The sequence below is a fragment of the Taeniopygia guttata genome, chromosome Z (genome assembly GCF_048771995.1).
Source record: "Taeniopygia guttata chromosome Z, bTaeGut7.mat, whole genome shotgun sequence".
Classification (NCBI taxonomy): Eukaryota; Metazoa; Chordata; class Aves; order Passeriformes; family Estrildidae; genus Taeniopygia; species Taeniopygia guttata.
The window spans coordinates 39,083,595-39,110,543 of NC_133063.1; the positions used below are offsets into that span (position 1 = coordinate 39,083,595).

Consider the following 26,949-nt stretch of genomic DNA (forward strand, 5'->3'; position numbering starts at 1 on the left):
AACAGGTCATATGCTGCTTTATCTTGTTGCAGAAAGTATTACGCCCGATGTCCAAGGTGTGAGTGCAGAAGAAGCACTAAAGTACCTACTTTTCCTTGTGGATGTCAATGAATTGTATGATTATTCCTTGGGGACGTATGACTTCGATTTAGTCGTCATGGTGGCAGAAAAGTCTCAAAAGGTCTTGGCTTATAGTTTCAGCGAAGGAACTTATTTTTCTACTTTCTCAAAGGTTTTTTGTAATCTGCAGATAAGCCTGCATGTTTTCTTAGTAATGGCTCTACCCAGGCAAGATTCCAGTATTCAGAAGCCCTCTGTATGCTTGGGATGGTGCTTGTCATGTCTCTGCATCCTTTGGTTCTTCTTGAACACAGCTTTGGAAATTTATTTGTGTTCAAGATGAAATGGTGCTCTTCTAGAGCAGCAGGGCAAAGTAGCTCTGGGGAAGAGAGCTACCCAGAGTAGCTTTGGGTATCTGAAGTTTTGTGACTGCATGCCTTCCATTCTCAGTACTGTACTCTTTATTCTTGCTTGCTTAGTAGTTTCCGTGATAATAGCATGTGTCTTCATGTGGGTTTAATGTGAAATCTCTGAACTGAAATGCCCATCTGCATCTTCAGTTTCCTAATGTTACAGCAAATTCTGCTGCCCATCAGTTATAACACCCTATTTGTGTTAGCAGGTTTTATGACCCTTGGTGTGGGGAAGTTGATAACTTTATGGCTGCAAATTTATACATAATCATAGATAATAGAAAGCAACACTTAATATGACTCATAGGCTTGAATTTTAAATGTTAGCAGCTTTTAGATACTGCTGAAGTCCATGTGGGAGCCTGGTAGTTCAAGTTAGTAATTTCTGGCAAGAGTATATGCACAAATTGATTCTTACATTTGGAGGAAAAAAGCCTTTTTTAGTGTATTATCATATTTTTTCAAATACGGGACTGTCTGTTGGTGAAGAAGGGGGCAAATAAGGATTTTAGCAGATTAGCTCAATTGCAGTTTTTATTGTTCTTTGCAGGACCCAAAAGAATACTTGCCCTTCTTAAATACCCTCCAAAAGATGGAAACCAATTATCAGAGATATACAATAGACAGACATTTGAAGAGATACGCAAAAGCTCTTGGCCACCTCAGCAAATGTGGTAGGTGTCCTAAGGAGGATTTCTGCAGTGTAACATTTCCATTTTGGAAAGCCTTTGAGGGAAAATAGCTAAAGAAAGAGAAGGATTGCACAAGACCAACTTCCCATCTGGTAATGTGTTGTGAACTACTGCTACTTGCTTTTTGTACTCTAGCTTGGTGCGGGAAGAAATGTTTACTCCTCTGTGGTCATAACGCACACGAAGTCTTGTGTTGTTCCTGCTCAAGTCAGTTTTGCCTGGTTAATATCTCTGGCAAAACCTCTAGAAAGTGAAGACTTTGGTTTTACAGTAGGAGAATGGGTGGGTCTTCCATCCAGGCACCTCTAGTTGCTTCTCCATGTTGTGAACCCAGACTGTCTGGGAGCCAGGAGGGCCATGTACTTCATTTTTAATATTTACAAAAAGTAAATTATTTCTGCAGGTCCTGAACACTTCTCTGAATTGCTGAACTTGGTGAAGGATCAGAATCTGTATTCTGAAGCCTTGAAGTTGTACCCCTCTAGCACTCAGGAGTACAAGGTGTGTAAGCTTGTGACAGTGCAGTGTCAAAGGTTTATATTCCCTTATGCATGTGTTTGGATCTCCAGGGCACCTTGCATGAGGGCAGGAATGAAACTGCAGCTGCATGTGTTCAAATTCTGTAGGTCGCTGCTCTTCCAGTGCTGAGACTCTCTCCTGAGATAACAGCTGGAGTGACTCCCAGCACTAACCCTGTGCGACTTGGTCTTCGATGGTTGTTATTCCTTTGATCCTTTGACTCAGGACCTGGAAGTGCTATTTCTTCTGCTGCACTATCTTAAAGTGTGCTGAATAACTTCCATAACCTCAGAAAACTTCTCCCTATTTTGGCCTCTGTGTAGCTTCCAGGTTGTGTGGGGACAATTTGTTAATCCTTATACTATTCCGAAAAAAGTGCTGAAAAACCTGGACACTTTTAGATGTGCTTTTTCCTAGTGCATAGTCTCCCTTGTTGGTTTCAGTGTTACTGAAGAACTTCAACGTGTCCAAGGCTGAGATAAAATGTAAATGCATTTAATATAATCTAACGCAACACACAGGCCTTTGTACAAGGAAAAATTGAGTGAGAGGGGAAATAGAGAAAATTGGTCTATTTGCAGCACAGTGAAAGCAGAAAAGAATCTTTATTCATGAGGGAGGTCTGTTTCTGAATGAGTCCTTGGGAGTATTTTATTATTCCCCCTGTATCCTTCCAGTGAAATCCACTTGCCCCTTCTTCATGGAGATAGTGAGCTTTGAGTAACCTGTGCCTATAGAGTTATGCTATGTTCCCTTGTGCCAGTGTTTGTTTCCGAAAGTGGATTGGTTCAGGGAGACATTCTAACAAAAACTGCTTATGTGGGTGGGGAGGAAGGGTCTGGTTTCCTGCAGTATCTAGTTTACCCAGCATTTAGTTTGGAGAGTTAGGCGCCTCCCTGTGTCACTCACTGTAGCTCTGTAAAGTGTCTCTGTGTGCTGATCATCAGCCCTTGGCTTGATATAGTTTGAAATGAAGCATAAACTTCATGCCTGGAAATTCCTTAGAGAAGCTGGGTAAGAGGCTTTTGTTGATGGGCCCTTAATTTTTACTATTGGAGGACTGTTCCTGACTTTTATTTTTTTTCAATTTTTTTGTCCCTGTCTTTCAGGATATTAGTGAAGCATATGGGGAGTATTTGACTCAGAAGCAGCTGTATGAACAGGCTGCATTGATATTTGCTCGTGTTGGCATCTTTGCAAAAGCACTTGATGCTTTTCAGAGCAGTGGCAGCTGGCAACAAGCCCTGTGCATGGCATCACGGCTTGGTTACACAAAGGATAAGCTGTCCAGCCTGGCACGGAGCATGGCAGGTAGGCCTTGAAGAGATGTAAATGTGCAGAGCAGAGTGGCTGCTGGTACTTTTGGATCACTTCAATTTTTCCTAACATTTGATGAAAACTTCAGTATTCAGCAGCACTTTTCTTAAATGCAAACAAAGATCCCATGTTTCCCCAAGGTTTGCACATTTGCACATGACCTTTTTTTCTCAAAGGAGCCAAAAGATGCTGAAGCTGAATTGGCAGGCAACATAGGAGCTACCAAGCAAACTGTGCCCTTGGCTGCCCAGTGCTAACTGCTTCTTGCATTGTTCCCTTGCAGCTGGTTGCCAGACTGGTCTTCCAAATTGCCTCATTAGTTAATTACAAGGAATGGACATGCGCTGAAGCATCTGACATAACTGAGGCCTCTAGACATTAACTGATACAAGTGTTGTGCCTATTCACCAATGTTAAAGGCTGTTGGATAATTTGGAGCTGCATCTTTTTTTCTCCTTGAAGCCACCTAGCAGCTAGGACCAGCTGGTACATAAAGCTGTGTGTTGTCCTAAGGGGAAAAAGGTAGCTGGTCACAGAATATGTACTCACACAGGCACATGTCAGACATAAGGTGTGTTGTGGACCTGGTGTATATTTCATCAAGAGAAATTTTATCTATTTCAGCTGGAGAATCATTACTCAGAGGCAGAGTTTATGAAGGGCCATTTAATACAGAGGGAGTATGGCTTCTGGAAGCCTAGTTGTCCAGAGTTGGATACTCCAGTATTTGCTTTTTCTGTCACTTAATGTGATTTAAATTCTTCATGCCTTTAATGCTTTTTTTATGGTGCCTTTTTAAAATCACAGCTGTAATTTAGCAATTGAGCACATATGTGAGCAGATAGAAAGCGTCTCAGTGAGTGGGATTTTTCCTCTACTTTGTAGTTTTTTGGCACAAAATCCAGCTGTTTCTGAAAAGATGAAACTCCACTTTTTCTTGTAGGAAAACTAGTTGAACAGAGAAAGTATGCAGAGGCAGCCATTCTCCTGGAGCAGTACACTCAGGTAATGTCATCACCCTCCTGCCTGCGGCCCAGGGCTACCCAGTGTCTGTCAGTCCGTTACACCATCTGTTTTCTGTTCTCCTGCACCACATGTGATTCTATGCATGCTGACAGCAAAACAGTCTTTGCCATAGGCCCCCCTGGGGAGGGCAGGGCAGGCCTGAGTGATGCAGTGGGCACTGTGGGGATAAATGCTGTGTCCCTGAGTTTTTCCACTAGTGAAGCCTCCCATGCTTTGGTATGAAAAACATTTGTCTCAGAGAGCCAAAACATGAGGAAATAAGGAAGACAGAGTTCCAGAGGGATTTCCCCTTAGTTTCAGAGAAGTAACATAGTTTAGCTGAGTTGGTTTGTGTTTGCTTGTTTGGGTTTTTTTGTCAACACCTCAAAGTATCTGGCATAGTAGTGTTTTCGTCTCTTGACTGTGATAACTGCTGCATAGAAATACTCATCTGAATAGCTTCTATCTGAACATGTATTACTAACAGCAGCAGCAGCCCATGGTTGCTCTTTCCTTCTAGGACTATGAAGAGGCTGTTCTCCTGCTCTTAGAAGGGGCTTTTTGGGAAGAGGCTTTGAGACTGGTAAGACATTTCAAACCACAAGAACAGAAGTGGAAATACATCTTTAGAGTTCAAAAACAGAGCCATGTGGTGTGGGTTAGATCCTTGAATGATACTTTCTCTTTCCCTGATCCAGATTCACAAGTATGGTAGGCTGGATATCTTGGAAACCAGCTTGAAACCTGCTATTTTGGAAGGTGAGTCTGTGTAAGAATCTAAGATTTCTCTGTGCTATAGAGGCTAAAGATCTTTGCTGTGTCTGTGGGAAGTCACAGCATTTCGGAAGGTGTATGGAAGGATACTTCGCTTCCACTTAATTTATGCTGCTCAGTTAGCTGCACTTGGCTGTCCTCAGTGCATCTTGTAGCCCTGCAGTGTCATGGGATCTTTTTAGCTTAGTCAGGTGCCTTTGGAGCTTTTCCAGACCTCCCAGTCAAAAGCTGCAAAGAGATCTATATCTCTGTGTCCATGAACAAGCAGAACTGTCCTTGTTCCAAAGCACATGTAGCAGTAACACTATGGACCAGAAAAATGGCTATCTGTCCTGTAAGCTTTGATGAGTAGTTTTTGGAAATAAAAAATTATTTGATAGCTTTAGTCTCCCTTCCGCACAGGAAGAATACTTTATAGCTTGTTCTTCCTTTTCATGCTTTATGAGTTGAAGGATTTTTTCTGAGCTTGGTGAAGTCTGTGCTTGTGTAAAAAATGCTTTTCTGTTTCTCTTGCACAAATGTTTATGTTTTGATTTTCTTAATGATCAGCTCAGAAAAGTCAGCTGATCTTCCTAGATTCCCAGAAAACAGCATTTCTTCGCCATAAGAGTCGCCTGCAAGTAGTGCGAGAGCTGAAGGAGAAGGCTTGTGAGAACCTGCAGGGTTGGTATTGAAGTGCATATGACTTTCTCCTGCATGAGTAACTGTGATAATTTTTTTGTTTGCGGTTGCTCTGATGGAGCTGTGCTCTCCATTAGCTCCAATGGGATCTACAGTAGTAAAACAGCATCCTTCTCAACCCCTCTCACTCCATACTTGGGAGTGCGGTTACTCTTGTATTTTTGGCTTTTCCTTGGGTCACAGCTTTCACGCAATGAAAATACACCTGAAAGCTCTTCAAAATGACACAGCATTGTCTCCACAGTACCAGCTTGGCTGGGTGAGACAGTGCTCAGCATGTCCTTCGTGCCAAGTACCTATAGGCATATTCACATATTCACCTGCCAGTTGACACAGGCTCAGGGGATTTCTCTGAAAGCAGAATTCTGTGTCCTAGTCCAGATCTGCTGCACTGAGATTGTCATCTGTCTGATTGTGTTGTTCAATATCACCATCCCCAACAGGGCGAAGGAGCAGTGCTGTTCTCACAATTACTGTTTCCTCCTATTTGCTGGCTCAGTGGGGTTGGGAGCCATAAGGCTCCCGAACACCATCAGGTAGAATGACTGCCCAGCAAGCTGCACAGATCAGTCAGAAAGCTTGAAATAATTCTGACCTTTCTCCATACTTTGACAGTTGTTAACATGTTTTGCAGATTATGAAGTACCAAATTGCCCAGAATCGGAGCTTTTCTCTGAAACCAGCAGTGTTGTGACAGCCAGTGACATGAACAGCAAATACACACACAGCAATTCAAGAATATCAGCGTAAGTATCTACCTTCAAATCAGGTAGTAACTGTTCCGGCATCAGCATTCAGGAGGTTAGCTTGCTCATGCTTGGTATGCTCCTCCTTGCAGCTGTGTGTACCTTGTAGCTGCTTTAATTACAGCCATTTCATGCTTATTTTAACTCTCATTGGAAGGGAAGGAGCAGAAAAAGGCAAAAACTACTAGTGCAACAGGAACAGCAGAGGAGCTGATAACACAGACTCTGGGTGGCTCCCACGGATGTTGGGCATGTGGCCAGAATGGCTGGCTTATAGAAAGTTAGACACAGAATATGGGCAGAGCCTCTCTAACATAAACATCTTGTGCATGTCTTGTGTTCTTTGGCCCAGATTTCATGCTTGGTGCATGGAACTTGCTACTAAATCTCATACCAATGTCTTCCCACAGTGGTTGTGTACATTGTTTTTGAGTACCTCTCAAGAGTATGAGCTGCAGTGTGGGGTGGAGTGTATAACAGGCTGGTGTAGTCTGTGGATCGCTTCTGAATTCCCTGGCTGAATCGTGGAAGAATACAGTTGTGGGGAAAATGTGGACTTTTTAGACCACATGTGGTCTCCTGTGGACCAGATGTAAACAGAAGGAGAATGCAGCCTTAGAGTGAATTCAGCATCAGAGTGTGTGGATCACTTGGGAACATTATGCAAGTAGGTCTGGTCTGTGAAAGAAGTTGCTTTCCTGTGATTGCTTAGGAGCTGAGCAGGCTCTGGAGATGGTAGAAATTAAAATGTTCACAGCCAAGCACAGACCCTGGCCACCAGTGTTTTAAGTGGACTTCAGCTTTGCCTGATAGTGACCACTGTTTTGTTCTTGGAGCAGCTCCTGCTTTGTGTAGAGATGCTTTAACCTTCTTTGCTCCTTTTTGGAGCAGAGAAACAGCCTAACTCCTGTCCTGTGTTTCAGACCACTAAGGATATTGGTTGAATAGCACTGAAAATACTGTCAGAGCACCTAAGGTTACATGCAGTCCTCTGTCACTGGAGAAGGCAAGGACTTGAGTGACAAGTTTCATGCACACTGTTGATGTTCCTTCAGACTTAACCCTGCTAACAGCTAATGCTGTTGTGCACACTGTAACTGAACGTGCTCTTTTCAGGCGATCCTCAAAGAACCGACGCAAGGCGGAGCGTAAGCGATACAGCCTGAAGGAGGGGAGTCCTTTTGAGGATATTGCCCTTCTGGAAGTCCTGGGAGAGAGTGTTCGCGCTGTTGAGACTGTGAAAGGTAGGACAATTGGTGATCTTAATCCATGCTGCAGCTTATGAGGATGAGGACAGCTAAGGTAGTGTGCCCCTTCTTGTTCTTACTGTGTATGCTGTAGAGAAAGGCTGCCTGGTCCATACTGTGTTGGACCTTGGTTTAGTTAATCTGCCTCTGTGCTCAGAATAACATTAACTCTCTGCATTTGAAGTTGGGAGCAGAGAAAAGAGGCCTTCTCAGTGCCACTACAGATTTGCCTTCTTTTTGTTCTCAGACACTGTAGGGGCTCAGTAGGAACAGAACCAATTCTGAGCTGCTGCTCTCTTTCCTGTGTCCTGATAGCAAAAAAATGCAGCTGTTTACTTAGTATACCTGTATTGATTGCTATTTTATTGCTTCTGTTCCCTCCTGCAGGAGAGATACACATCCTTCTGAAGCAGCTTGTGCTCTTTGGTTATGATGAGCAAGCTGGGGCACTGCAGCAAGTCCTGGAAGAGGTTTTGCAGTTGATGGTGGCCTCAGTCCCAGAAATCTGGACTCCAGACCTGCAGCAGAGCTCTGTCAGCCTGGTCTGTGCTCGTCCACAATACCTATCACTCTCACTAGACAGTATCAAGTGTTTAGCAGTATTTTGCATTCTCTGGCAGAGAGCCTAGAGTCATTCCACGGTTTTCAAAATCTGGCAGTTTTTTTCCGTTAGAGGTTGAGTAGATATTCTGGGCAGGACCTGCTGAGTCAGTCCACTCTAGATGGGTACAACATGTATAGGCTACTCTGTCCCCTGCACTGAATGCCACATTGGATGTGATGACGTCTTCTGAGGCTTTTGTTGCCTTGTCGTAGTGGTGATTTGTTTTTGTAAGTTCCATCTTAAGCAATTGGTAGAATATGGGAACACTCTTTTCTAGGCCTAATGTAGAGTAGAGTAGGTCTTGTGAAGTGAAAAGCTACTGGAGTGGTCAATTAAGTCAGAACTATATATCATAAGGAGTAAATTACATAAAGAAGGGTTATGTCAGGCTTCTAAGCTTCAGCTTGATGCAGAATAAGGAAATCACAAGGACTTTAGTTAGTTCCCTTCCAGAGTAAAAAAGTCTTTATTTCTAATAAGTGGTTTCTGAGCATTTATGGTGAACACAAAATGTTCCCCAGTATCTTCCCCCTAACCGCTGATTAGCAGGGCTCTTAAAGACAGATTAAAATGTTCTGTGTGACAGAGAACAGAGACTCACAGATGAACTTTAAATATTGATGGTGCTGTAATGAAGTCAGTCCTGCTGAATCATGACATTTATGGTGCTGTGAAGAAATAGGTGCTGGATAAGAGTTCTGTGTCATGAAAAGCTGTGTGTGAAAGCAGTTATCTCTTTCTGCCTCTGTGTTAACTTTTCTGAGACATTATTGGGCTTTGATCACACTGTTCACCCTTTGATCCTGTTCACTTTGTACTGTGAGGTGTCCTGGTTTTGGACAATCATAGCAGTTTCCTTTAAAGGTATCCCTAGTTGTGCCTTGCGTTGTTCAGATTTGAACATGGCTATTTCTTCTTACAGGTATTGGGACCCAATTCAACTGCAAACAGCATTATGACTGCTTATCAGCAAAAGAGGATGATGCGTTCTGTTGTACAAGGTTAGTTGACGGTCTGAGTTAAGTTTGGGTGTGAAATGTCAGGGAGGTTCATGGGCTTGGAGGCTTTCAAGCACTGCTACCTGCCAACAGTTGTACCAGTTACTCAGCTGTGGTGGTTCCTTGCTTTTCTTTATGGTGTACCATCCTGCCTTGTGGCAAGTGAGCAGCTTTCTTAACAAAGTTTATTTTGCTCTGAATTTGTGTTCTAAAACTGCTTCAGCTTAAAACTGTCTCCTGTACTAAAATACCGCAACTGCTCTGGGTTCCTGTGTGTGTGATGTCAGTCTTTTGTGAGGGAATTGAAAATCTGATTTCTTAAGGAATGTGTTAGATAGTTCTTCATATAACTTAACCTGCTGAATTTTTTCTCTCTGGCTTTGGCAGTCAGGCCAGGCCCTTGATCAGACCAGGCTACAGTCTGTCATGTGACTTTGCCATCTCCAAGTCCTTGCAGTGAATACAGAATTAGAGCTGAGAAACCTAGCAAAGGGTGGTCTCAACTCCTCAGTGTTCCCTCTTTCCCCTAGTTCTAGGAGGACTCTTTCCCTGCTAGTCCTGAAATTGCCTGGGGAGATCCTCTATTGAATCTGTAGATGCAACCTGTCTATTCCCACTTGCCAGGGGCGGCTTCAGAAAAAGCCTGTCTCTTTACTCACTGCAGAAGGAGCCAGCTCACTGTGGTGCATGATGAGCCAGTGACAGGTGAATGAATGGAGTTCTGCTTTATGTCTGTAATAGTTGTGGTTTTGTGCCTATGCCTCCTCGTTCTGAACAGTAACACTTAACAATTGAGAGGGGACTGGGTGTGCCCGGACATTTCCCGGTGAAAGGAGATCTTCTGAGGACACTGTCCTGTGCAGGCTGGTGATCAGTCACTACAGGGAAATGATAGATGTCAAGAGATTTTTCAGCATCCTTTGATGTAAGAAAAGCGAAGAAAGTACTTGACAGCTCTTCAAGAAACTCTGTTGCTGTTCCCCACTGTTCCATTTGTCTTTCAGATCCAGAAGTACTGACTCCACCAAAATTCAATAAAAATCTACAGTGGAAGCTGCATCTTCTCCAGTAACCAGAAGCCAAGGAATCCCTGTGGACTCAGAGCTCAAACTTTTCACATAATTTCATTATATCTTTGCGGAAGCTTTTGCTGTTCTGATGTTTCTGATACACTATTCTTAGGGCTGTGCAAGTGACGGATCCCTCCACCTGGCACAGCTGTGACTGTGACCCACATGGTGTCACACTTACAGGCACAACCACTCATGTCCACTGCAGAGGTGGCTTGTGAGGCTGGGGAGCAAAAGGATGTGCAGCTCTGAGTGCTCCTACTTACTGTTCCCTGCTTCTGGACTAGAAAAAACCCACTAGTATTGGGTATTTTCTGCCATCCCTGCCTCCCAGAGTTGATACCTTCCATGATGACAGGCCACATTTTAAGCACTTCGGCCTGCTTTAGAGAACTTACCTGTAAGAGTGTACCAATACCAAATTGCTGTAGTTGCTAAACAAATTTTGTGTTTTCTCTGCTGAAGCTGGGTGTTGCTGATACCAGATTTTCATCATTGCTTTGCTACATAAGAGCGAATCCTGCAGTGCCAACAGCCATTGTTGTATTGAAACTGGGCCTGTTCACACCAGGGAGGTCTTGGACAGAGGAAAACACGAATAAAAACAGGGCGGAGGTGTTGGTGTCCCACTCTGCTGGGCAATACTACCCTAATTATCTGAGATCAAAGAAGATAGAGTAATGGTGCTTTATGGCATTGACTGATCGGCAGCTGTATCCTGATAATGCTGTGCACTATTGCAGAACTATGTCATCTGTCAGCTGTATCCTGATAATGCTGTGCACTATTGCAGAACTATGTCATCTGGAAACTAGTCTTGTACTGAGAATTAGGTTATACTTCTGTCATCTGATTCAAGAAGTAACAGCAGTAGTTCTGGGAGCAGAGGAAGGAGACAAGGCTGGAAACCCTCTCAGTGGTAGCATCCCCTTGGTTAATTTTGGCCTGGCAGCTGCAGTGTTCAGGCCATTTCCATTGGGTTCTGTAGAAGAACACCATACAGACAAGGTGCTTACTGTCTGTTGGAGCAGTGAGCTGTGTTCTGACTGCACAGCATGAGCATGTGCAGTGCTGCAGGTGGCAAGAACTCCCATCAGATTGAGGTGGCCATTAGGTCTTGCACCATATGTGCTGTGCTGGCATGGGCTTGCTGGAGGGGAGTGGTAAGTCTTCTGTCAGTGTGAAACATTGGAGCACATCTTGTTTCCAGTTGTTCCGAATTGTATGGCCTGTTCTGGGTTGTGTGGGGATGACATAAGCCTGCTGTCAAATACTATGACTAAACTGCAAAGAGATTCTCCAAGAGTAAAGCCCTTCCAGATGGCAAAACACATTAAAGTCTTTATGGAGCAAGGCTGTTTCGTGGATCTGGATATTCAGAATGGTAGCAGAGCATAGTCCATGGTGAAATACAGAAGTCATCTACCAGATCTGGAGAAAGGTTTGCTGAGGGAGCAGTGCTCTTCTGCAGAGCATTCTGGCCCTGCAACTGAAATGTGATACTGACACCAGTAATTCCTGACATTCCTAAATCTGATGCCAGGAAATGCTGAGGTCTTGCACAACTGAATCTATTGTCTAGAAAGAGCACAAGAAATAATGAAATTGCCACTGGCTTACTGAGGATGCATGCTTGTGCCTAAGTATATGTATAATTTCTTTTGCTCTTCTATCATGGTGACTGTGAAAGCCAAAGACCCTTTTGTGTTAGGTGTGCTTTCTTGTTCTCCCACCAAGGCAAAACCCCTTTAAATTTGCCATCCAAGTGAAAGACCAGTCTTCTACATCATTCATCACTGAATTCTCACTGTCTTCCCTTACACCTTTCTCTCCTAAGTGAACATGGAGTAAGTTGCAGTAGAGCTGGGAGCAGCACCTAGTGTGAGTGAGTTTCAAGGGGGGATATCCTGCTTCTTACTACTATTGCAGTTGCTGAACCTTAATTTTATCTCAACAGCAGCACTGAGCCAGCTTTCCCTTGATTTCTGTTGCAATGTTCTTTTGCTTTCTTAGTGATGTGTGTAATCTTGAAATATGCTCAGCTTTAATTACTGTCATTACAGACACATTGAATTTGCTCTTAAGAATTCTGTGGGGGCTCCTACAGTTACCAGAAATGGAAGTAAACTATTAATGCAGAAATACGGAGTTAACTTTAAAAATGTCTCAACCTCTGAGCAAATATGGCTGTATGGAAGCCTGTTTCTCTTGTTAGATATTTCTCACCTGTCTGCTGATTAGCTTCATTAAACACAAAAGTAAAATAAATCCATCAAGTTCAGTAGAAACTTTCAAGAAGAGATCCACAAAGAGTGTGCTTCATTGAAGCAATAGATTATAGTTCTTGTTAGATTACCAGTGATAAATGCACCTGCAAAATACAAGTGTATGATGCTTTGTAGAAATGTTCCCAGGTATACTCCAATGGTGTCACAGTCACAGATCTTTCCAAAGAGGCATCCATGCTCTGGAGAAGAGACAAGTAAGACCCTTGACTTGTCTGCAAGGTTATGTTCTCATCCTCTGCCTTGGAGGCTTTCAAATAATAAATTTATTCCTTTTGGGAGAAACAGAGATGAAACTGTAGTTTTATATTCTGTAACTGCAACTCTTAATACTCATTTACAAAGGAAGTTCTCTCCCCCTCCTCTCCATTTACAATTGCAAAGAGAACAAAGGCAGTTCATAAGGGTAAAATAGGACTCTTGCACCATTGTCACCTGATAACCTGACACCTGACCAGCCCATGTTAATCCCTTCACCAGGTGAATCTTGTGGCACATCTCATGGAAAGTCCTCTACCACATCTTCCTTGGCTTTAGGCCTCATAGAAGATAATACAGCTCTAGAGATATAATTACAGCCAGGGGTGGAAAGGAGATGCTTTATCATCACTGGCTGATGAGTGTTATGCTGCTATTCTGAGGCTCTCTTGGAACAAAGATGTCATAGTGGTTGCTCGCAGTCTCCTGTATGGACTTACCAGCTGTAGAGGAAAGATTGAAGGAAGGCTGTGGGTCCCCTGCAAAGCCACACATGAAATAACTTGTCACAAAATCTATGTTCGCTGCCTTAGTTTCCTTCGTGGCCTTGAGGCTACCCTTATAGGTGGCTCCCCTTGGTTGGCTTCAGAGAGCTTGTGCCCACTGTTGCCATTCCTGTGGACCTTTCCCATACAGTGATGACCTCACACAGTGAGTGTTGGACATGCTGCCATCTCTCTTCCTGGGGTCAATCCTGGTGACAGTGGTTCTCCTGGTGATGCCGCTGAAAACATCATACATAGTCTTGTCCCTCTGAATTATGCTCTGCATTTGAGTGTGTGGCAACTGTAACTCAGCCGCACGCTGTCCCCAGATAGATGGATTGCAGGGATTTATGCTTCACTCTGACCTGCTCTGAGACGTACTAAAACCATACCTCCCACCCAGATGTGATGGGCCACGGGCCATATGCAGCACATTTCTCTGTGAAGAAGCATGTCTTCTCTTTCTGGCCTGTGTCTGCTATGAGGAAGACCACAGCTCTCTAGCATTTGGAACTGACTTTGGTTCAAATTAGTTCCCATTGCAAAGCATTAGCACTTTACCTCTGGAGCCAGCTGAAGCCCAATTTGTGTCAAGACTGAATTCACAGGCTGGTTGTGCTTTTGTCATTGTTCCTTACTCTCTTAAGTTTTATTTTGTAATTTAAGGCATATTATTACTGATGTCAGCAATAGCTGAACTGTGACTGGTGTTTTAAATTAGGCCATGGCCAACCTTTCACCTTACTGTATGCCATTCTGGTAAAAGATGAATGGTTTAAGAAAAGATTTTGCACAGAGTTATAGGACAACAATAAATACTTTAAAGACCCAGAACAGTGGGAAATGGCAAGGTTTTGCAGAATAGTTTTGAAACAAGTAGAGAACACAAACAGAAATCTTACATAAGATACTGGACACTGCATTTGGCAACATTCTAAATGTTTTACTGAAATTAATTAAATCAGCTAAAAAAAACATCCTTTAGATGAACTTAGCTCATGTGAAAGCCGTATCTCTAAAGCTTAGATTACCCACCTCCAAATGGAGAATCCTACCTACTGAACACGCACAATAAACTCAAAACATATTGTACCTTTAAGTTGAAGCAAGCAAAAGATTGTCCAATAGTTACTGAGTAGGCAGTTATTTAGACATCAGGTAAGTGCAGACTTGGATATTTTGAAAATATTTTAGCTATACTGCTTAGCTAGAACTGGGTGTGCTAGCTCTGTGGATTCACCACCCAGCACCCATCTCTGCATAAGCATGTAATAAACATGATCCTCTGTGGATCAGCTTCTTGCATACCAGGTAGGTTGAAAGAACATATTTTTAAGGACAACCTTACAACAGCAACATCTTTATTCTTTTCCAACAACATCAACTTCTTATTTGCCCCATTTGAGTGGGTACAGCAACATACTGCTGCAGGGGGAAACAGAAGAAGAGGACACCCTCTCCCTACAGAATGTGTTACTGTTAGGAGCAGCATTTTGCTTGCATAGCAAAAGCTCTGTGCACTCTTACTGAAAGCCATTTCACCCAGAGAGTGTCTTACTTAACTCAAAGCTGAGCTTAAGTTGAAAGATGAACTGTACAAACCAGATCCAGACTGAAGAGATTTTTATTAGTACCGTTCTGCTGCTTCTGGAAGTTCACATCTTGACAACAATCAAATTATTAGAGGCTCACTAAAATCCTGATTGGAGAAATAGCGTGGGATTAAACCAAAGAATTTCTGTACCAACTTCAACATATGCAGACAAGCAACTGCAAACCTTGATAGTTTTATTACTCTGGGAAGCAGTAAAGCTTGTAATTGTGTATTAAAAATATATTTCACAAAAAATGTTTAAATACATCCTTGTACCCAAAAGAGATTTTTGCTCCACTTAGAGCCTGTCCCTTAGCAGAGGGGCACTTCAGCAGCACTGAACTGTCAAGCCTTTCAGTGGCACAGCAAAGTAGGGGTGATGAGCTGCTGCTCCTTCCTCTGCACTGACAGTACATTCTGTCAGCCACACCAGTGTCTGCAACATTAACACGAAGGTGGAACTTCAGTGGTAGGCAGAAAACATCAAGAGAAGGACCTCCAAATCATTGTTTCTTTCCTTTTTCAGTAGAAACCTACATCAGGGCTCAGTTCAGCTTCTTAATTAAAATAAGTCCTTTCAACCAAACAAAGCACTTCTCCCAGACTTCAGTTCACTTACAGATTAGTGTGGCTGTACCACAACAAAACTGCAACCAAAAAGCTTCCATTTCAGAATTCACTTTATTTATATTTTTAGTAGGAAAGAAGAAGAGGGCTTAGGTTTTTGTTGAAGCTATTACTAAATTAGTATGCTGCTGTTTCCAGGCCACTTTTTTCCCCACATTACATTTGTCATTCTAGTTAATAAACATACATTTCCATAAACATTTTGTGGTCTTTGTGTTGTCTTGAAATCAGAAGACAGATTGAAAGATGATTTTTTGCAAAATCATTTTGGCCAATGTTTCTGAAGGTGTTCCTTTAACTGTGGGATTGTGGACAACTGTTGTTTACAGCAATGGCATCTGAGGGGAAGTTTGAGAAGTTCAGAGGTATGGTCTTTCACCATCACTTTTCCCTTGCTTCTTACCATCTCTATGACATCTGGGAATAAAAATAAAAAAGACCATAGGTATTGAGACCACGTAGCATCATGAAACACATGACACTGCAATCTCGGTGCATTCTTTTGCATGCACATGTCATTGCTACATTCTAATTTAAACTAGCCACAAAATGTGTTGGCTTTTACTCAGTGCTACTCTCCAGTATCTTAAATTAAATAAAACCTTTCACTAACTGCAATAAAATGTATGACTTGCACATTTGTTTGGAAGAAAAGCCCGAAACAGAACCTGCAAGCAAGATTATATGTTACGAAATACTTTCTCTAATAATTACCTTGAGAGTTTAAGAAGTAGTCTGTAGTAAAAGAATTCCAGTGCTTTTTGGTTTTCAGGGCCGGAGAATCAAAATCCTGGCTGATTACATGCAAATGTAGCTGACTGAAAAAAATAGAATGTAGATATGAGAAAAGAAGGTCAAAGATGTTTTGCAGTTTTATCAGTTGCAAACATGATTCAGCAGGGTGCCAGCCTTGTGGGTCAGTCCTGACCCTGTAACAAGAAACAAAGAGTCTGTTCTGGAAGCACTGTCTCTTGTCAAGCATTTCACTTATAAACAGTCAGGGTCACTATTCCACATATTCCATTGGTCCCTCACTGCAGTCTATATTCCTGCTAGTTTCCAAAAAGGCAGAGACAGTACTGTTAGCAAACCACGGGTATATTAAAGGTTTAATAATTTATTATTTGTAGAGTAAGTGAATGGGACTTGATCAGTGCTCAAAAGCTTCATTCAAGAACTGGAGAACAACTGACTGCAGTATCAACAGACATTTGGACACACTAAGGTGTGGACTTGGACACAAGACTCAAATCCTTGCTCAGTATTAGGAGGACTTGACAGGTCTACAAGTCAGTCTCTAATCTCATGCTGGTGGCCTGGGAACGGGGATGCCCTAGCAATGGCAGCAATGCTCCTGTCACTCAGTGCCTGGGGCTAGACCACAGGCATCCCATAGCCCCAGGCACCAACCTCTGCTAGAGAAGGCATTTCCCCCCATGCCCAGGATGGCCATGCATCAGGATCTATACAGTAGTGTGGGGAAAAGGACTGCACACCAAGCTGTCTGTAGTGTTGAGGAGGATTTCTGGTTCTTTAGCAATGCCAAATCTCCTCATGGATTTAGCCCCAAATCTGTGTAACTGGAAGAACAGCATGTCCACCACCATGACTCCTCTAGGTCTTACCTCATGCTGGGGATAGCATGGTAACCCAGTCTGAATTCCAGGCTGTCTCTGGCAGGGCACTGTTCAATCATTTTTTGCCCAATGGCATGCATATGTTCCAGGAGTTCAAGGTGGTCCCTGGTGACTGACTTCAGGCTTGAAATAGGGTCCCATGGTAAGACAAGCCAGTGGTAACGCGCTTTGGGAAATTTATCCTTAATGACTACAGTCTTTTCATCTTTGTAAACCTTGCAAAAAATGAAATAACTAGATTACTTTCTGATTAAATAACTAGATTACTTTCTGATTGAAAGTTAAATATATTATTCCTATAAGTATGGAGAGATGCTATCCAATGAAAACTTTTGCTGGAATTCAGCTGCTCCAGGATAAGTATGGAGAGATGCTATCCAATGAAAACTTTTGCTGGAATTCAGCTGCTCCAGGATAAGTACCCTCTTCCATAACATATACTAGGCACCTATGGAGAGGTGTTCCAGCATCCTTTTTCATATACTTTATTATAAAAGGCAAAAGCTTTCTAATCTTACTTTACAGTAAGTTAACTGTAACTACAGGGGTATATGAACTCTTGAAAATCACCTGGACTGAGATAGCAGTGAGGCCTAGGGAACGCCACTTCCATCAGGCAATGTTCAAGCTCTGTAGTCATAAACAAAACCAGTGTGCTAAATACAGAGTATGTCAGAATGCACTAGGTTGCAGATTTCCAGAGTGAAGCACCCATCTCAGATGTGCTACCAGCAGTGTGCTGTGGATGTCCACCAGCATTACAAAGATAAAAATATTCAAGTCACTATTTCAGTTCGTCCTACCCAGTGTGCTGCTTTGTAAGATCACTGACAAGGAGAACAGATTCCTGTCTATATGTCCTTCTTCCTGTTTTCATTTTGTTTTGCCTTCTACAACAATTCAGTGCAGCTGAGGAAGAGAAATGGTTGGGAAGCTTGTGGACAACAGTGGGGAGAATCCAGCAATAAAAAGCCATCAGGCTGTGTATTGTGTCTCTGGTCTCTTAGCAGTGCACTGGCTGATAAGAGATGGATGATGTCACCTTTGCTAATTATTCTTGTATGTTTATATACAGATCAGTCTTACTCTACAAGAAAGAAGATCTATGAGTACACAAATCACAGGACTGACTCCTTCAGCAGCAAGATATACATGCATACTAATGTCTGCTCCTGCTGCCAGTAGGAATAGGATCATGTTCAAGCCTTTTCAGAAAAAAGAAATATTGCCATTTAATATTTGATTAAAAAGAAAAAATATGAGTTCTATTGTTTGTGTAATCAGATTGAAACTACAACTAATAAACAAACAGTTATTTGTGTCTAACATTAAAAGAACAGTTTTAAAACCTGCTTATATTTTGGGTCAAGAAACCCCTGTTTTGGATAAGTCTATAGCATTCTGCTTCAGGGATAAAAATTAAGCTTCATATTTAAGAAGTATGGAAGAATTTCCATGGTTTTATCATCCCCTAGAGATAGACTCATTTGAAAGTGCTGGCAATTATAGGACAACGGGCATGCAGTTCTCCTGTAAATCTACGCAGTTCAACATTTCATGCTTGTATTAAAAAAAAATCAATCAAGAAACAGGAGCTTCTGTTTAGTTATCAGCTAAGCGAGGAACTGGTTCACAGGTCGGGCACAAAGGGTTACAGTGAATGGGTTGACCTCAGACTGGTGACCTGTCACTGGTGGGGTTCCACAGGGCTCCATCCTCAGCCCTGTGCTCTTCAAAATTTTAATAAATGACCTGGACACAGGACTGGAAGGAACAGAAAGCAAATTTGTCAATGACACTAAATTAGGAGGAACTGCCAACTCCCTTGAAGGCAGGAAGGCCCTGCAGAAAAACCTGAACAAATTAGAGGGCTGGGCAGAAGTTTAACAAGTTCAAGTGCTCAATTCTGCACCCTGGACAGGGCAACCCTGGACATGCAGAGAGACTGGGGAGCAAAAGACTGGAGAGCAGTTCCATGGAATGGGACCTGGGGGTCCCGGTCAGTGGCAAGCTGAACATGACCCAGCAGTGCCCTGGCATCCAGGAGGGCCACGTGTGTCCTGGGGTGCATCAGGCACAGCATCACAGCCAGGCAAGGGAGGGAATTGTCCCACTCTGCTCTGCTCTGCCCTGGGGCAGCCTCAGCTTGAGAGCTTGAGTGCTGGGGACAGTTTTGGGTGACACAATAGAAGACTTAAAGTTCTTAGAAAATGTCCAAAGAAGGGCTAAGAAGATGGTCAAGGGCCTTGAAAGGAAGCCATATGAGGAGTGGCTGAGGTACTTGGTCTGTTCAGCCTGGAGGAGACTGAGGGGAGAACTCACTGCAGCTACAACTTCCTTGTGAGGAGAAGAGCGGCAGGCTGATCTCTTCTCTCTGGTGACCTGTGACAGAACTTGAGGAAATGGCCTGAAGCTGAGTCAGGGGAGGTTTAGGCCGGATATCAGGGAAAGGTTCTTCACCCAGAGGGTATTTGGGCACTGGAACATGCTCCCTAGGGAAGTCCTCATGGCACCAGGTCTGTCCAAGTTCAAGAAGCGTTTTCAGGTACATGGTGTGATTTCTGGTGATTTCCTGTGAGGGCTGAGAGCTGGATTCAATGATCCTGATGGGTCCCTTCCAACTCAACACACACTATTGTGGATGACAGCCTGGTCAGGGAGAGAGAAATGGCAGTCGTTTCTCACAGTGGCTTGTGAGAATTTTTAGGGAGTTGTAGGAATGTGATAACTTGTTAGTATAAACAATCTGCAGGTGGTGTTTTTCCACTTTGTTTTTCTGTTCCTCTCAAGGACGGTGTGTGAGAAAGATGTTTTCATTAACTAGCCAATCAAGCAGAATGTACCGTATCAGTCTATATAAACCAGAGAATCTTTGTATTAAAGCTTCTTTTTCTCCTCTTGCAATTTGGTCTCTCATCTGTTCTTGTGTCACTCTTAATTATCTTCAGCCTAATGGGGATCATCACCTGAAGGGGCCCAGTGAGGCCAGGGGTCAGAACCTGTCAGCTGACATAAAAGTGTAAAGTTAAGAATTTGCTGGAAACCAGGAAACTGAACTAAGAAATAAGACAGCACTGACTGCTGCAGAATGGGAACCTCTGTGGCTTGCTCAGCTTCAAACGATACCTCCACTTCAGTTGGTTTCCCTGAGGAAACAAAGCAACTGCATGGCTCGCCTGGTCTCCCTTCAACCTTTTCGAAATCTGTTGGCCAAATCTCACAGTACAGAGATCTCAAAGATAACTAACACAATAAGAATCTGCAAAATTAGTATAGGAGAGACTCACAAGCTAATGTTACTACAGAGAGAGATCCAAGTACATTTCAGCCCTTATGCAGGACTCCACTGATTACCCAGATTGTTAAAGCAAATTGCAGAAGGAAAAAGAAGAAAGAAAGCAAGCTGATTTAGCTTTGCTAGACAGGATCCACTGTAAAATACAAGTCTCACCTGCATTTTTGGATCTTGCATGGAGCTCTTTAGACCCTGACTCCAGTGTCCTAAATGTTCCTATACCACAGAATGGGAAAAATAAATTATAAGACCATTCAGCATCCAATTATATACTTCAAAGGATTCAGAAAAGAATATTCATTTGTAGACAGCAGTACAATAACAGCTTAATGACAGCACAATTATTTCCCTTCTATAAAACGCCAACATACCTCTCAAACTGCCCCCAAAAAGCTACTTTTGAAAACTTTTAACAAGATACTGTGAGGATGTAAAGTTCAATCTTCCAAACACTGGAAATTCAACAACAGAGAGATATAAATGTGCTTAATAATTTGCCTGCACATGTCATGGCACAAGGCCCTCTGTTTCAGGGATCACAATAACCAAAGAAAAAACAAAGATGTCCATTAACTCTCCTATCCCATACTGCTCTGCAAAGAACAAAGTAGTTGCAGTGTGTGGCCTTATTCTTAGATGTATTTCTTTTTTTATATTGTGCAGTGGCTTGCAGAGAAAATAATAAAGGCACAGGAAGATCAAGGCAACACAAGCTATTTCTTAACTGGCTACTGAACACCTAATAGAAGGTCTGTCTTGAGTGCACCTTTTTCAAAACAGATGTTTTCACTATTCAGAGCAGTAATGATATTCATCATATTCTTACAAAGGAACATGTTCAAACCTTATTATAGTGCTGGCAGGGAAACAGTGTAACTTGTCATCTCCCTGCTCATTCCACCACAAATCTAACCCTAATATAACTCCTCAAGTCCACAAATTAAATAAATAAATAACTCACAGCAACCTGAGAATAAAATTTTGTCTTAAGGGGTCATTTATGTGCCTTCTCCTCCAGCACTGCAATAGTTCCAAATGCATTAAGGACTTTTATTTCGTCCATGTCACAAGGCTAAAAACTATCTTTCAAAGATTCTGGCTGCTAACATTCACTAATGTAACCATGGTTCTGCCATATGGAGTGAACAAAACAGGAGGAGAAAAAAGCCCCATGCAATTACAAATAAATAAATTTTTAAAAGAAAAGGCTCACATTGTTCTGTTCTCTGTGCACTTGCTTTTAGATAACCACTCAAGAGCCAGGACAGTGTCCTTGGGTGACTGCAGCTAAACGGAGCTCGCGTGGACTGTCCTAGCAGAAACTGCAGCCGAAACCAGAGATTAAATCCTCACTTGCTACAGGAAAGCCCCCTCACACACACCTAACCTTCAGGTCAGGTTAGAATGGGTCCCAAGTGACTTTCCCAGGGTGTAGGTGATGTCAGGAGCACATAACACCTCTCATGCTCTTTATACTTTGAGGACCTGGGTTCACCAGAGATGCCTGCCACCAGCAGAATCCACAAAAGCAAAAGACAGTGTCTCCTCATGGAGGTGACAACCCCAGGAGAAACAGCACAAGAATTAATACCAACACACTTGCCTTTTGGCTCAAAGCTCCTTCATGTGTAGATACTTTGGTATTGCTTAGTTTTGGATTTGTAGAACTGCCTTGTGTATCCACCACCTCCAACTTCATTGTTTTTCTGGGCACAAGCTCTATATCATCATTCTCACAGGAGTCCTCATGTGGCATCTTGTCTGCTTTTGGAACAGTTTTCCCAGACTCTTCGGCAAATTCCACCATGTAGGGGTAAAGATTATTTACAATATGCAGAACTTGGCCTGGCTTCATTTTTACCACTTCATCCTTGCCAATATTCACAAGATCAACACTAGTTGGGTTGACCCCTATCTTTGGCAGACAGAAACAGATAAAAATAGTAGAAAATTAAATTGTAAGTGGAATCACCAACTTCTGCTCAGTTCTCCTGGAATACCATTATCCTAGAAAGCAAATGCATTCTGTATTCATCGCCCAGCCTGCCCACATCAACCCACTTTAGCCAACCAGGCAGTGCAGCACTGTGGACATCTGTTCTGTCCCAGTCTTGCAGTCACAGGTGTCAGCGCACAACCTCAGGGCCTGCTATCACAAGGAGTCTGGGTCTGCAGCAGCTACACAGTTACAGCATCACTTGTGCTGCACTTCCCCTCACAAATTAGACACCTATTAAACAACTAGTTACAACTAGTTGTTACATGTAACAACTGTAACAACTGTTACAAGAAGTAACAGCAGCAACTATTTCTGAAGACCAACTGTAGTTTTAGCAAATTATTTTAGTGCAATCAAACTGTGTTGTAAGCAACCTACAGAGATTGCTTGATAGATGGATTTTGCATCATCATGTGGGTGACCCTACAAAAATCAGGAGTCTTCAGCAAAATGCTTTTGGTTAATGTATATGCACAAAACAGGTTTTAGGAAATCAGCTCTCTTCTGTGACTGATGAACTCAGTCAGACAGAGTTTTTGTTAGCTTTGTCACTGCCATACCTGCATGCTTCACAGGACAGTACTATACCTCTCACTTGGAATTCACTGCAATGAAGCACACACCTGATTCCAGCCAGCATCTCTTTAGTCTACAGCTCTGCAGTTTCCCTCAAGTCAAGGATGCTTCCCATCAGTGAATAAGGTATCAAACAACTGATCACTGGAACCTTGTGCCACACATCCCTCACCTGGGGAGCAACTCTTCAATAGGCAGAGAAAACATGCTAGCACCCACCACCAGAAAGTATTCCCAGTTTTGAGATTCCAGACACAATATTATGTGTCATATTAAGACTAGGGTTGATTTCTGACGAAAACTGTCCTAGATATCTCTGCCAGATTCACCACATACCCCTGGGGTGCCTGCTTAGTGGGCAGTGGAGGCATTTTGAGAGAAGACATTACTCCTAGGTAGGTAGAACGTGTTGTTGTATTGTCCACACAGGTTGATACTGTGGTCACACACACAAGCAACAGCACCAGAGACCTTTCCCTTCCTATTCTCTCAGAGACACTGGGTCTTGTAAAGTGTGAGGGAATAGGCCTGCCTCCATCCATCTGGTAACATTCCTGCAGGGCTGTCTTACATCCCATCCGTTCCTACAAGTAACCACATCTCTGGCCCTATCAGCCCACCAACAAAAATGTTCTACAACTGCATAGTCCCATTAACACAAGAACTTCAACCTTAAACAAAGGGCTGCCTCAGCTTATGAAGTTTAAGGCTCAGGAGAAAGATAAGCAAGTTTAGTAGAAGAAGTCCAAAGTCTCTCAAATGCAGCACCCAACAGAACTGATTGAGGACTCACAACAGCATCCCCTGATGCTACAAGTCTGGCTGTGTTAGACTGGAATGTATCTGGAATGAATAGTGCAACCTCTCACTGAGGTGTACAAATAAGAAAATACACTTACTGTAACCTCCCTTGGTGATAAGAAAGCTTCAGGTCCCTCAGACACCGTGATCAGAATCATCACTTGGAGCAGTTGTGGAGTTAAGTACAACTGTCCCAGTAAGTACCAGAAATACTGGAGATCCATGCATAAAAACATACCTGTTTAACTGTGACATAACCCTTGTTACAGTCTGCTTTTAACTGAACTGGAAAAGAAAGAACAAACTGTCACAAAACCATGTAAATAAAAAGAACTCTGCTGAACCACCCAGTCCAGAAAACACTCCTCTTTTTGAAGAGCCATTTCTTTTTGGAGCTGATCTTTGTGAATGCATGCCAAGAATATTTCTGCCTCATCTCTTCATTCCAGGACCACAGGTAAAGCAGAGTCAACCCATACACTGAGCCAAGGCTGGAATTACTTTGGAACAAAGGTGGATTCTGTTGATATTTATACATATTCTTGACATTCTAACCAGCCCACTGGGACAATAATGCATAGAGCAAGACTGTGTCCAGAGCCACAGAATATAAGGCAGGGAAGATGTGCAGTATTAAACAGGTGATAAGTATTTTCATATATTCTCCAAGATCACATTATTTTACATATAAAATAATAATCATGCTAAAAATCAGTTGGTGGAATACTAAGGGGAAGAAGTGCTGCTCATGAAGTGAGCAGTGAGACACAATTGTGGGCCTGGGAACTCACAAAAAGCTTTTGTATGTGGAGGCGGACGTCCTGTCTCTGATTCTTTAGGCCCTACAGATCCCTGTAAGTGCTTATTAAAAAGGCTTGATGACTTCAAGAAGCAGACAACACTGCAGACCACACAGAGGAAAAAGGCACGCTCAGCTGCTGCTGCACGTGGAAAGCAGGATTTGAGCTATATCACCTTACCTTGCTGCCGTGAACACTTCTTATCCGTTATCCCAGTCTCCAGGCCACGCCCAATTACCACAGGTTCCAAGTGTGGCAGTTTCACCCGCTGAGTGCATTTCTCTTTGCTCACAAGCCAGCACATACGCATCACTGTGCTATAGAGCAAAATAAACAGTGTGTTACCAAAACACCACTTCCTGATGGGCAACCTTGCTGTGGAACAGGGTCCATGAATTCTGCTGCCATTAGCTGAGCCAATTCTGCTAACTTGGTTCAAGTTTCTGAAATTCAAAGCAAACCATGTCACCAGCACTTGCATAATCCAAGAGCAGGTTGCTGTTGAAAGGGCAATCCTGTTTTCCTTCCTACACTACCATACATTCTCACATCTGTGAAACATATATAGGAAAAATCTATTGGATGGACAGTTCCATCTGACAGAAGAGCCTAGCCACAAAAAACGTCACTTTGTTTCCCACTGAATCAGAGTTCACCCAAGAGATTAATTTAACTGCCAAAATAAGAGAGCAGCGGAAGACAACAGATGATGAGACAGTCGCGACAGCTTCATCCAGCAACAGTCAGCACACAGACCATGCCATGTAACCTTCAAGCTTACGACAATTTGACCCTGGTACAGATCCCTCATGAGCTCTGCAGTGGAGAGCTCATGCCCACGGAAAACAAGGCTCGGTCCCCAGTGTAACACTGGCATGCCACATGCCCATCCCCACGGCACGCCCATCCCCACGGCACACCCATCCATCCCCACAGCACACACCCATCCCCACGGCACACACCCATCCCCATGACACACATCCATCCGCATGGCACACACCTATCCCCACGGCACACCCATCCATACCCACGGCACACACCCATCCCCACGGCACACGCCCATCCCCACGGCACACCCATCCATCCCCACGGCACGCGCCCATCCATCCCCACGGCACGCGCCCATCCATCCCCACGGCACACGCCCATCCCCATGACACACATCCATCCGCATGGCACACACCTATCCCCACGGCACGCCCATCCATCCCCACGGCACACGCCCATCCCCACGGCACGCGCCCATCCATCCCGACGGCACACACCCATCCCCACGGCATACGCCCATCCATCCCGACGGCACACGCCCATCCCCACGGCACACCCATCCATCCCCACGGCACACACCCATCCATCCCCACGGCATGCCCATCCATCCCCACGGCACGCGCCCATCCATCCCCACGGCACGCGCCCATCCATCCCCACGGCACGCCCATCCATCCCCACGGCACGCCCATCCATCCCCACGGCACACCCATCCATCCCCACAGCACACACCCACCCCCACGGCACGCCCATCCATCCCCACGGCACGCCCATCCATCCCCACGGCACGCCCATCCATCCCCACGGCACGCCCATCCACCCCCACGGCACGCCCATCCACCCCCACGGCACGCCCATCCATCCCCACGGCACGCCCATCCATCCCCACGGCACACCCATCCATCCCCACGGCACGCCCATCCATCCCCACGGCACGCCCATCCATCCCCACGGCACGCCCATCCACCCCCCACGGCACGCCCATCCATCCCCACGGCACGCCCATCCATCCCCACGGCACGCCCATCCATCCCCACGGCACGCCCATCCACCCCCACGGCACGCCCATCCATCCCCACGGCACGCCCATCCATCCCCACGGCACGCCCCTCCCCGTAGGCCCCGTTCCCATGGCAACGCCTGACCGACCCCTCCCCCTTACCTCGCGCGTGATGTTCGCGCCGCCGCAGCCGCCACCACAGCCAATCAGCTGCGGTAGCGCGTTTCCCACGTGACTAGAGGGAGGCGCCCGCCAAGGCGCGTAGGTCCGCGCAGGCGCACTGGGCCCGCGCACCCGGGGATGGGCGCTGGGCCCTCGCAAAGGGCCAGTGGAGTGAAGCGGGCCGGGGCGCTGGCCGGCCTTGTGGCGGCGGAGCCAAGCCCGCGTAGGGTGAGGGGGGAAAGGCGCGGAGCGCTGCCGGAAGGCGACGGCCGGGCCGGCGGAGCGCTGCCGGAAGGCGACGGCCGGGCCGGCGCCGCGTACCCGGTGTAGCTCGGTGCCTTTGAGGGCGGGAGCGGCCCGCGGCGCAGGCGCAAGGCGAGGCGGACGCTGGGCAGGGACGGCACCGCCCACGCGGGGCGGGGCGGGGCCGCGCTCAATGTCGGCGGCGGAGGCGGGCGCAGATTGGCCAAGCGCCTTCCCCTCCCGAGCAGCCATTGGTGGGCCACTCGCCCGGGCCCGGCGCGCGGCGGGACAGG

At 44.6% G+C, this 26,949-nt stretch overlaps 2 protein-coding genes across 4 annotated transcripts in view; one reads left to right on the plus strand and one right to left on the minus strand.

Moving 5' to 3' along the window:
• Positions 1–19,916, plus strand: part of ELP1 (elongator acetyltransferase complex subunit 1) — a 41,076-nt gene extending 21,160 nt beyond the window's left edge. Inside the window, exons 24-36 of one of the 2 annotated variants that reach the window (XM_030257528.4) lie at positions 33–181; positions 1,024–1,147; positions 1,569–1,666; positions 2,794–2,995; positions 3,945–4,006; positions 4,527–4,589; positions 4,705–4,765; positions 5,330–5,443; positions 6,096–6,207; positions 7,324–7,451; positions 7,842–7,996; positions 8,981–9,059; positions 18,088–19,916. In XM_030257528.4, coding sequence (XP_030113388.1) covers positions 33–181; positions 1,024–1,147; positions 1,569–1,666; positions 2,794–2,995; positions 3,945–4,006; positions 4,527–4,589; positions 4,705–4,765; positions 5,330–5,443; positions 6,096–6,207; positions 7,324–7,451; positions 7,842–7,996; positions 8,981–9,059; positions 18,088–18,197 — 1,457 coding nt within the window. In that variant the 3' untranslated portion in view covers positions 18,198–19,916. Of the gene's footprint in view, positions 1–32; positions 182–1,023; positions 1,148–1,568; positions 1,667–2,793; positions 2,996–3,944; positions 4,007–4,526; positions 4,590–4,704; positions 4,766–5,329; positions 5,444–6,095; positions 6,208–7,323; positions 7,452–7,841; positions 7,997–8,980; positions 9,060–10,060; positions 15,574–18,087 lie in introns of those variants that run through there. The other variant, XM_012577532.5, reaches the window with a different exon arrangement.
• APTX (aprataxin) lies at positions 15,411–26,785 on the minus strand. Of its 2 annotated transcripts, XM_012577527.5 has the most exons (8): positions 26,414–26,785; positions 24,664–24,800; positions 23,922–23,968; positions 21,911–22,222; positions 20,464–20,523; positions 17,001–17,227; positions 16,090–16,193; positions 15,411–15,792 (listed from the first exon to the last, which is right to left on the minus strand). In XM_012577527.5, the coding sequence occupies exons 2-8, from the start codon at positions 24,791–24,793 to the stop codon at positions 15,638–15,640; spliced, it is 1,035 nt and encodes a 344-aa protein (XP_012432981.4). In that variant the 5' UTR covers positions 24,794–24,800; positions 26,414–26,785; the 3' UTR covers positions 15,411–15,637. The 2 variants fall into 2 exon arrangements, with proteins under 2 accessions (XP_012432981.4, XP_072778231.1); XM_072922130.1 differs by lacking the exons at positions 21,911–22,222; positions 26,414–26,785 and adding an exon at positions 25,831–25,850.
• Between the last annotated feature and the right edge of the window lie 164 nt (positions 26,786–26,949).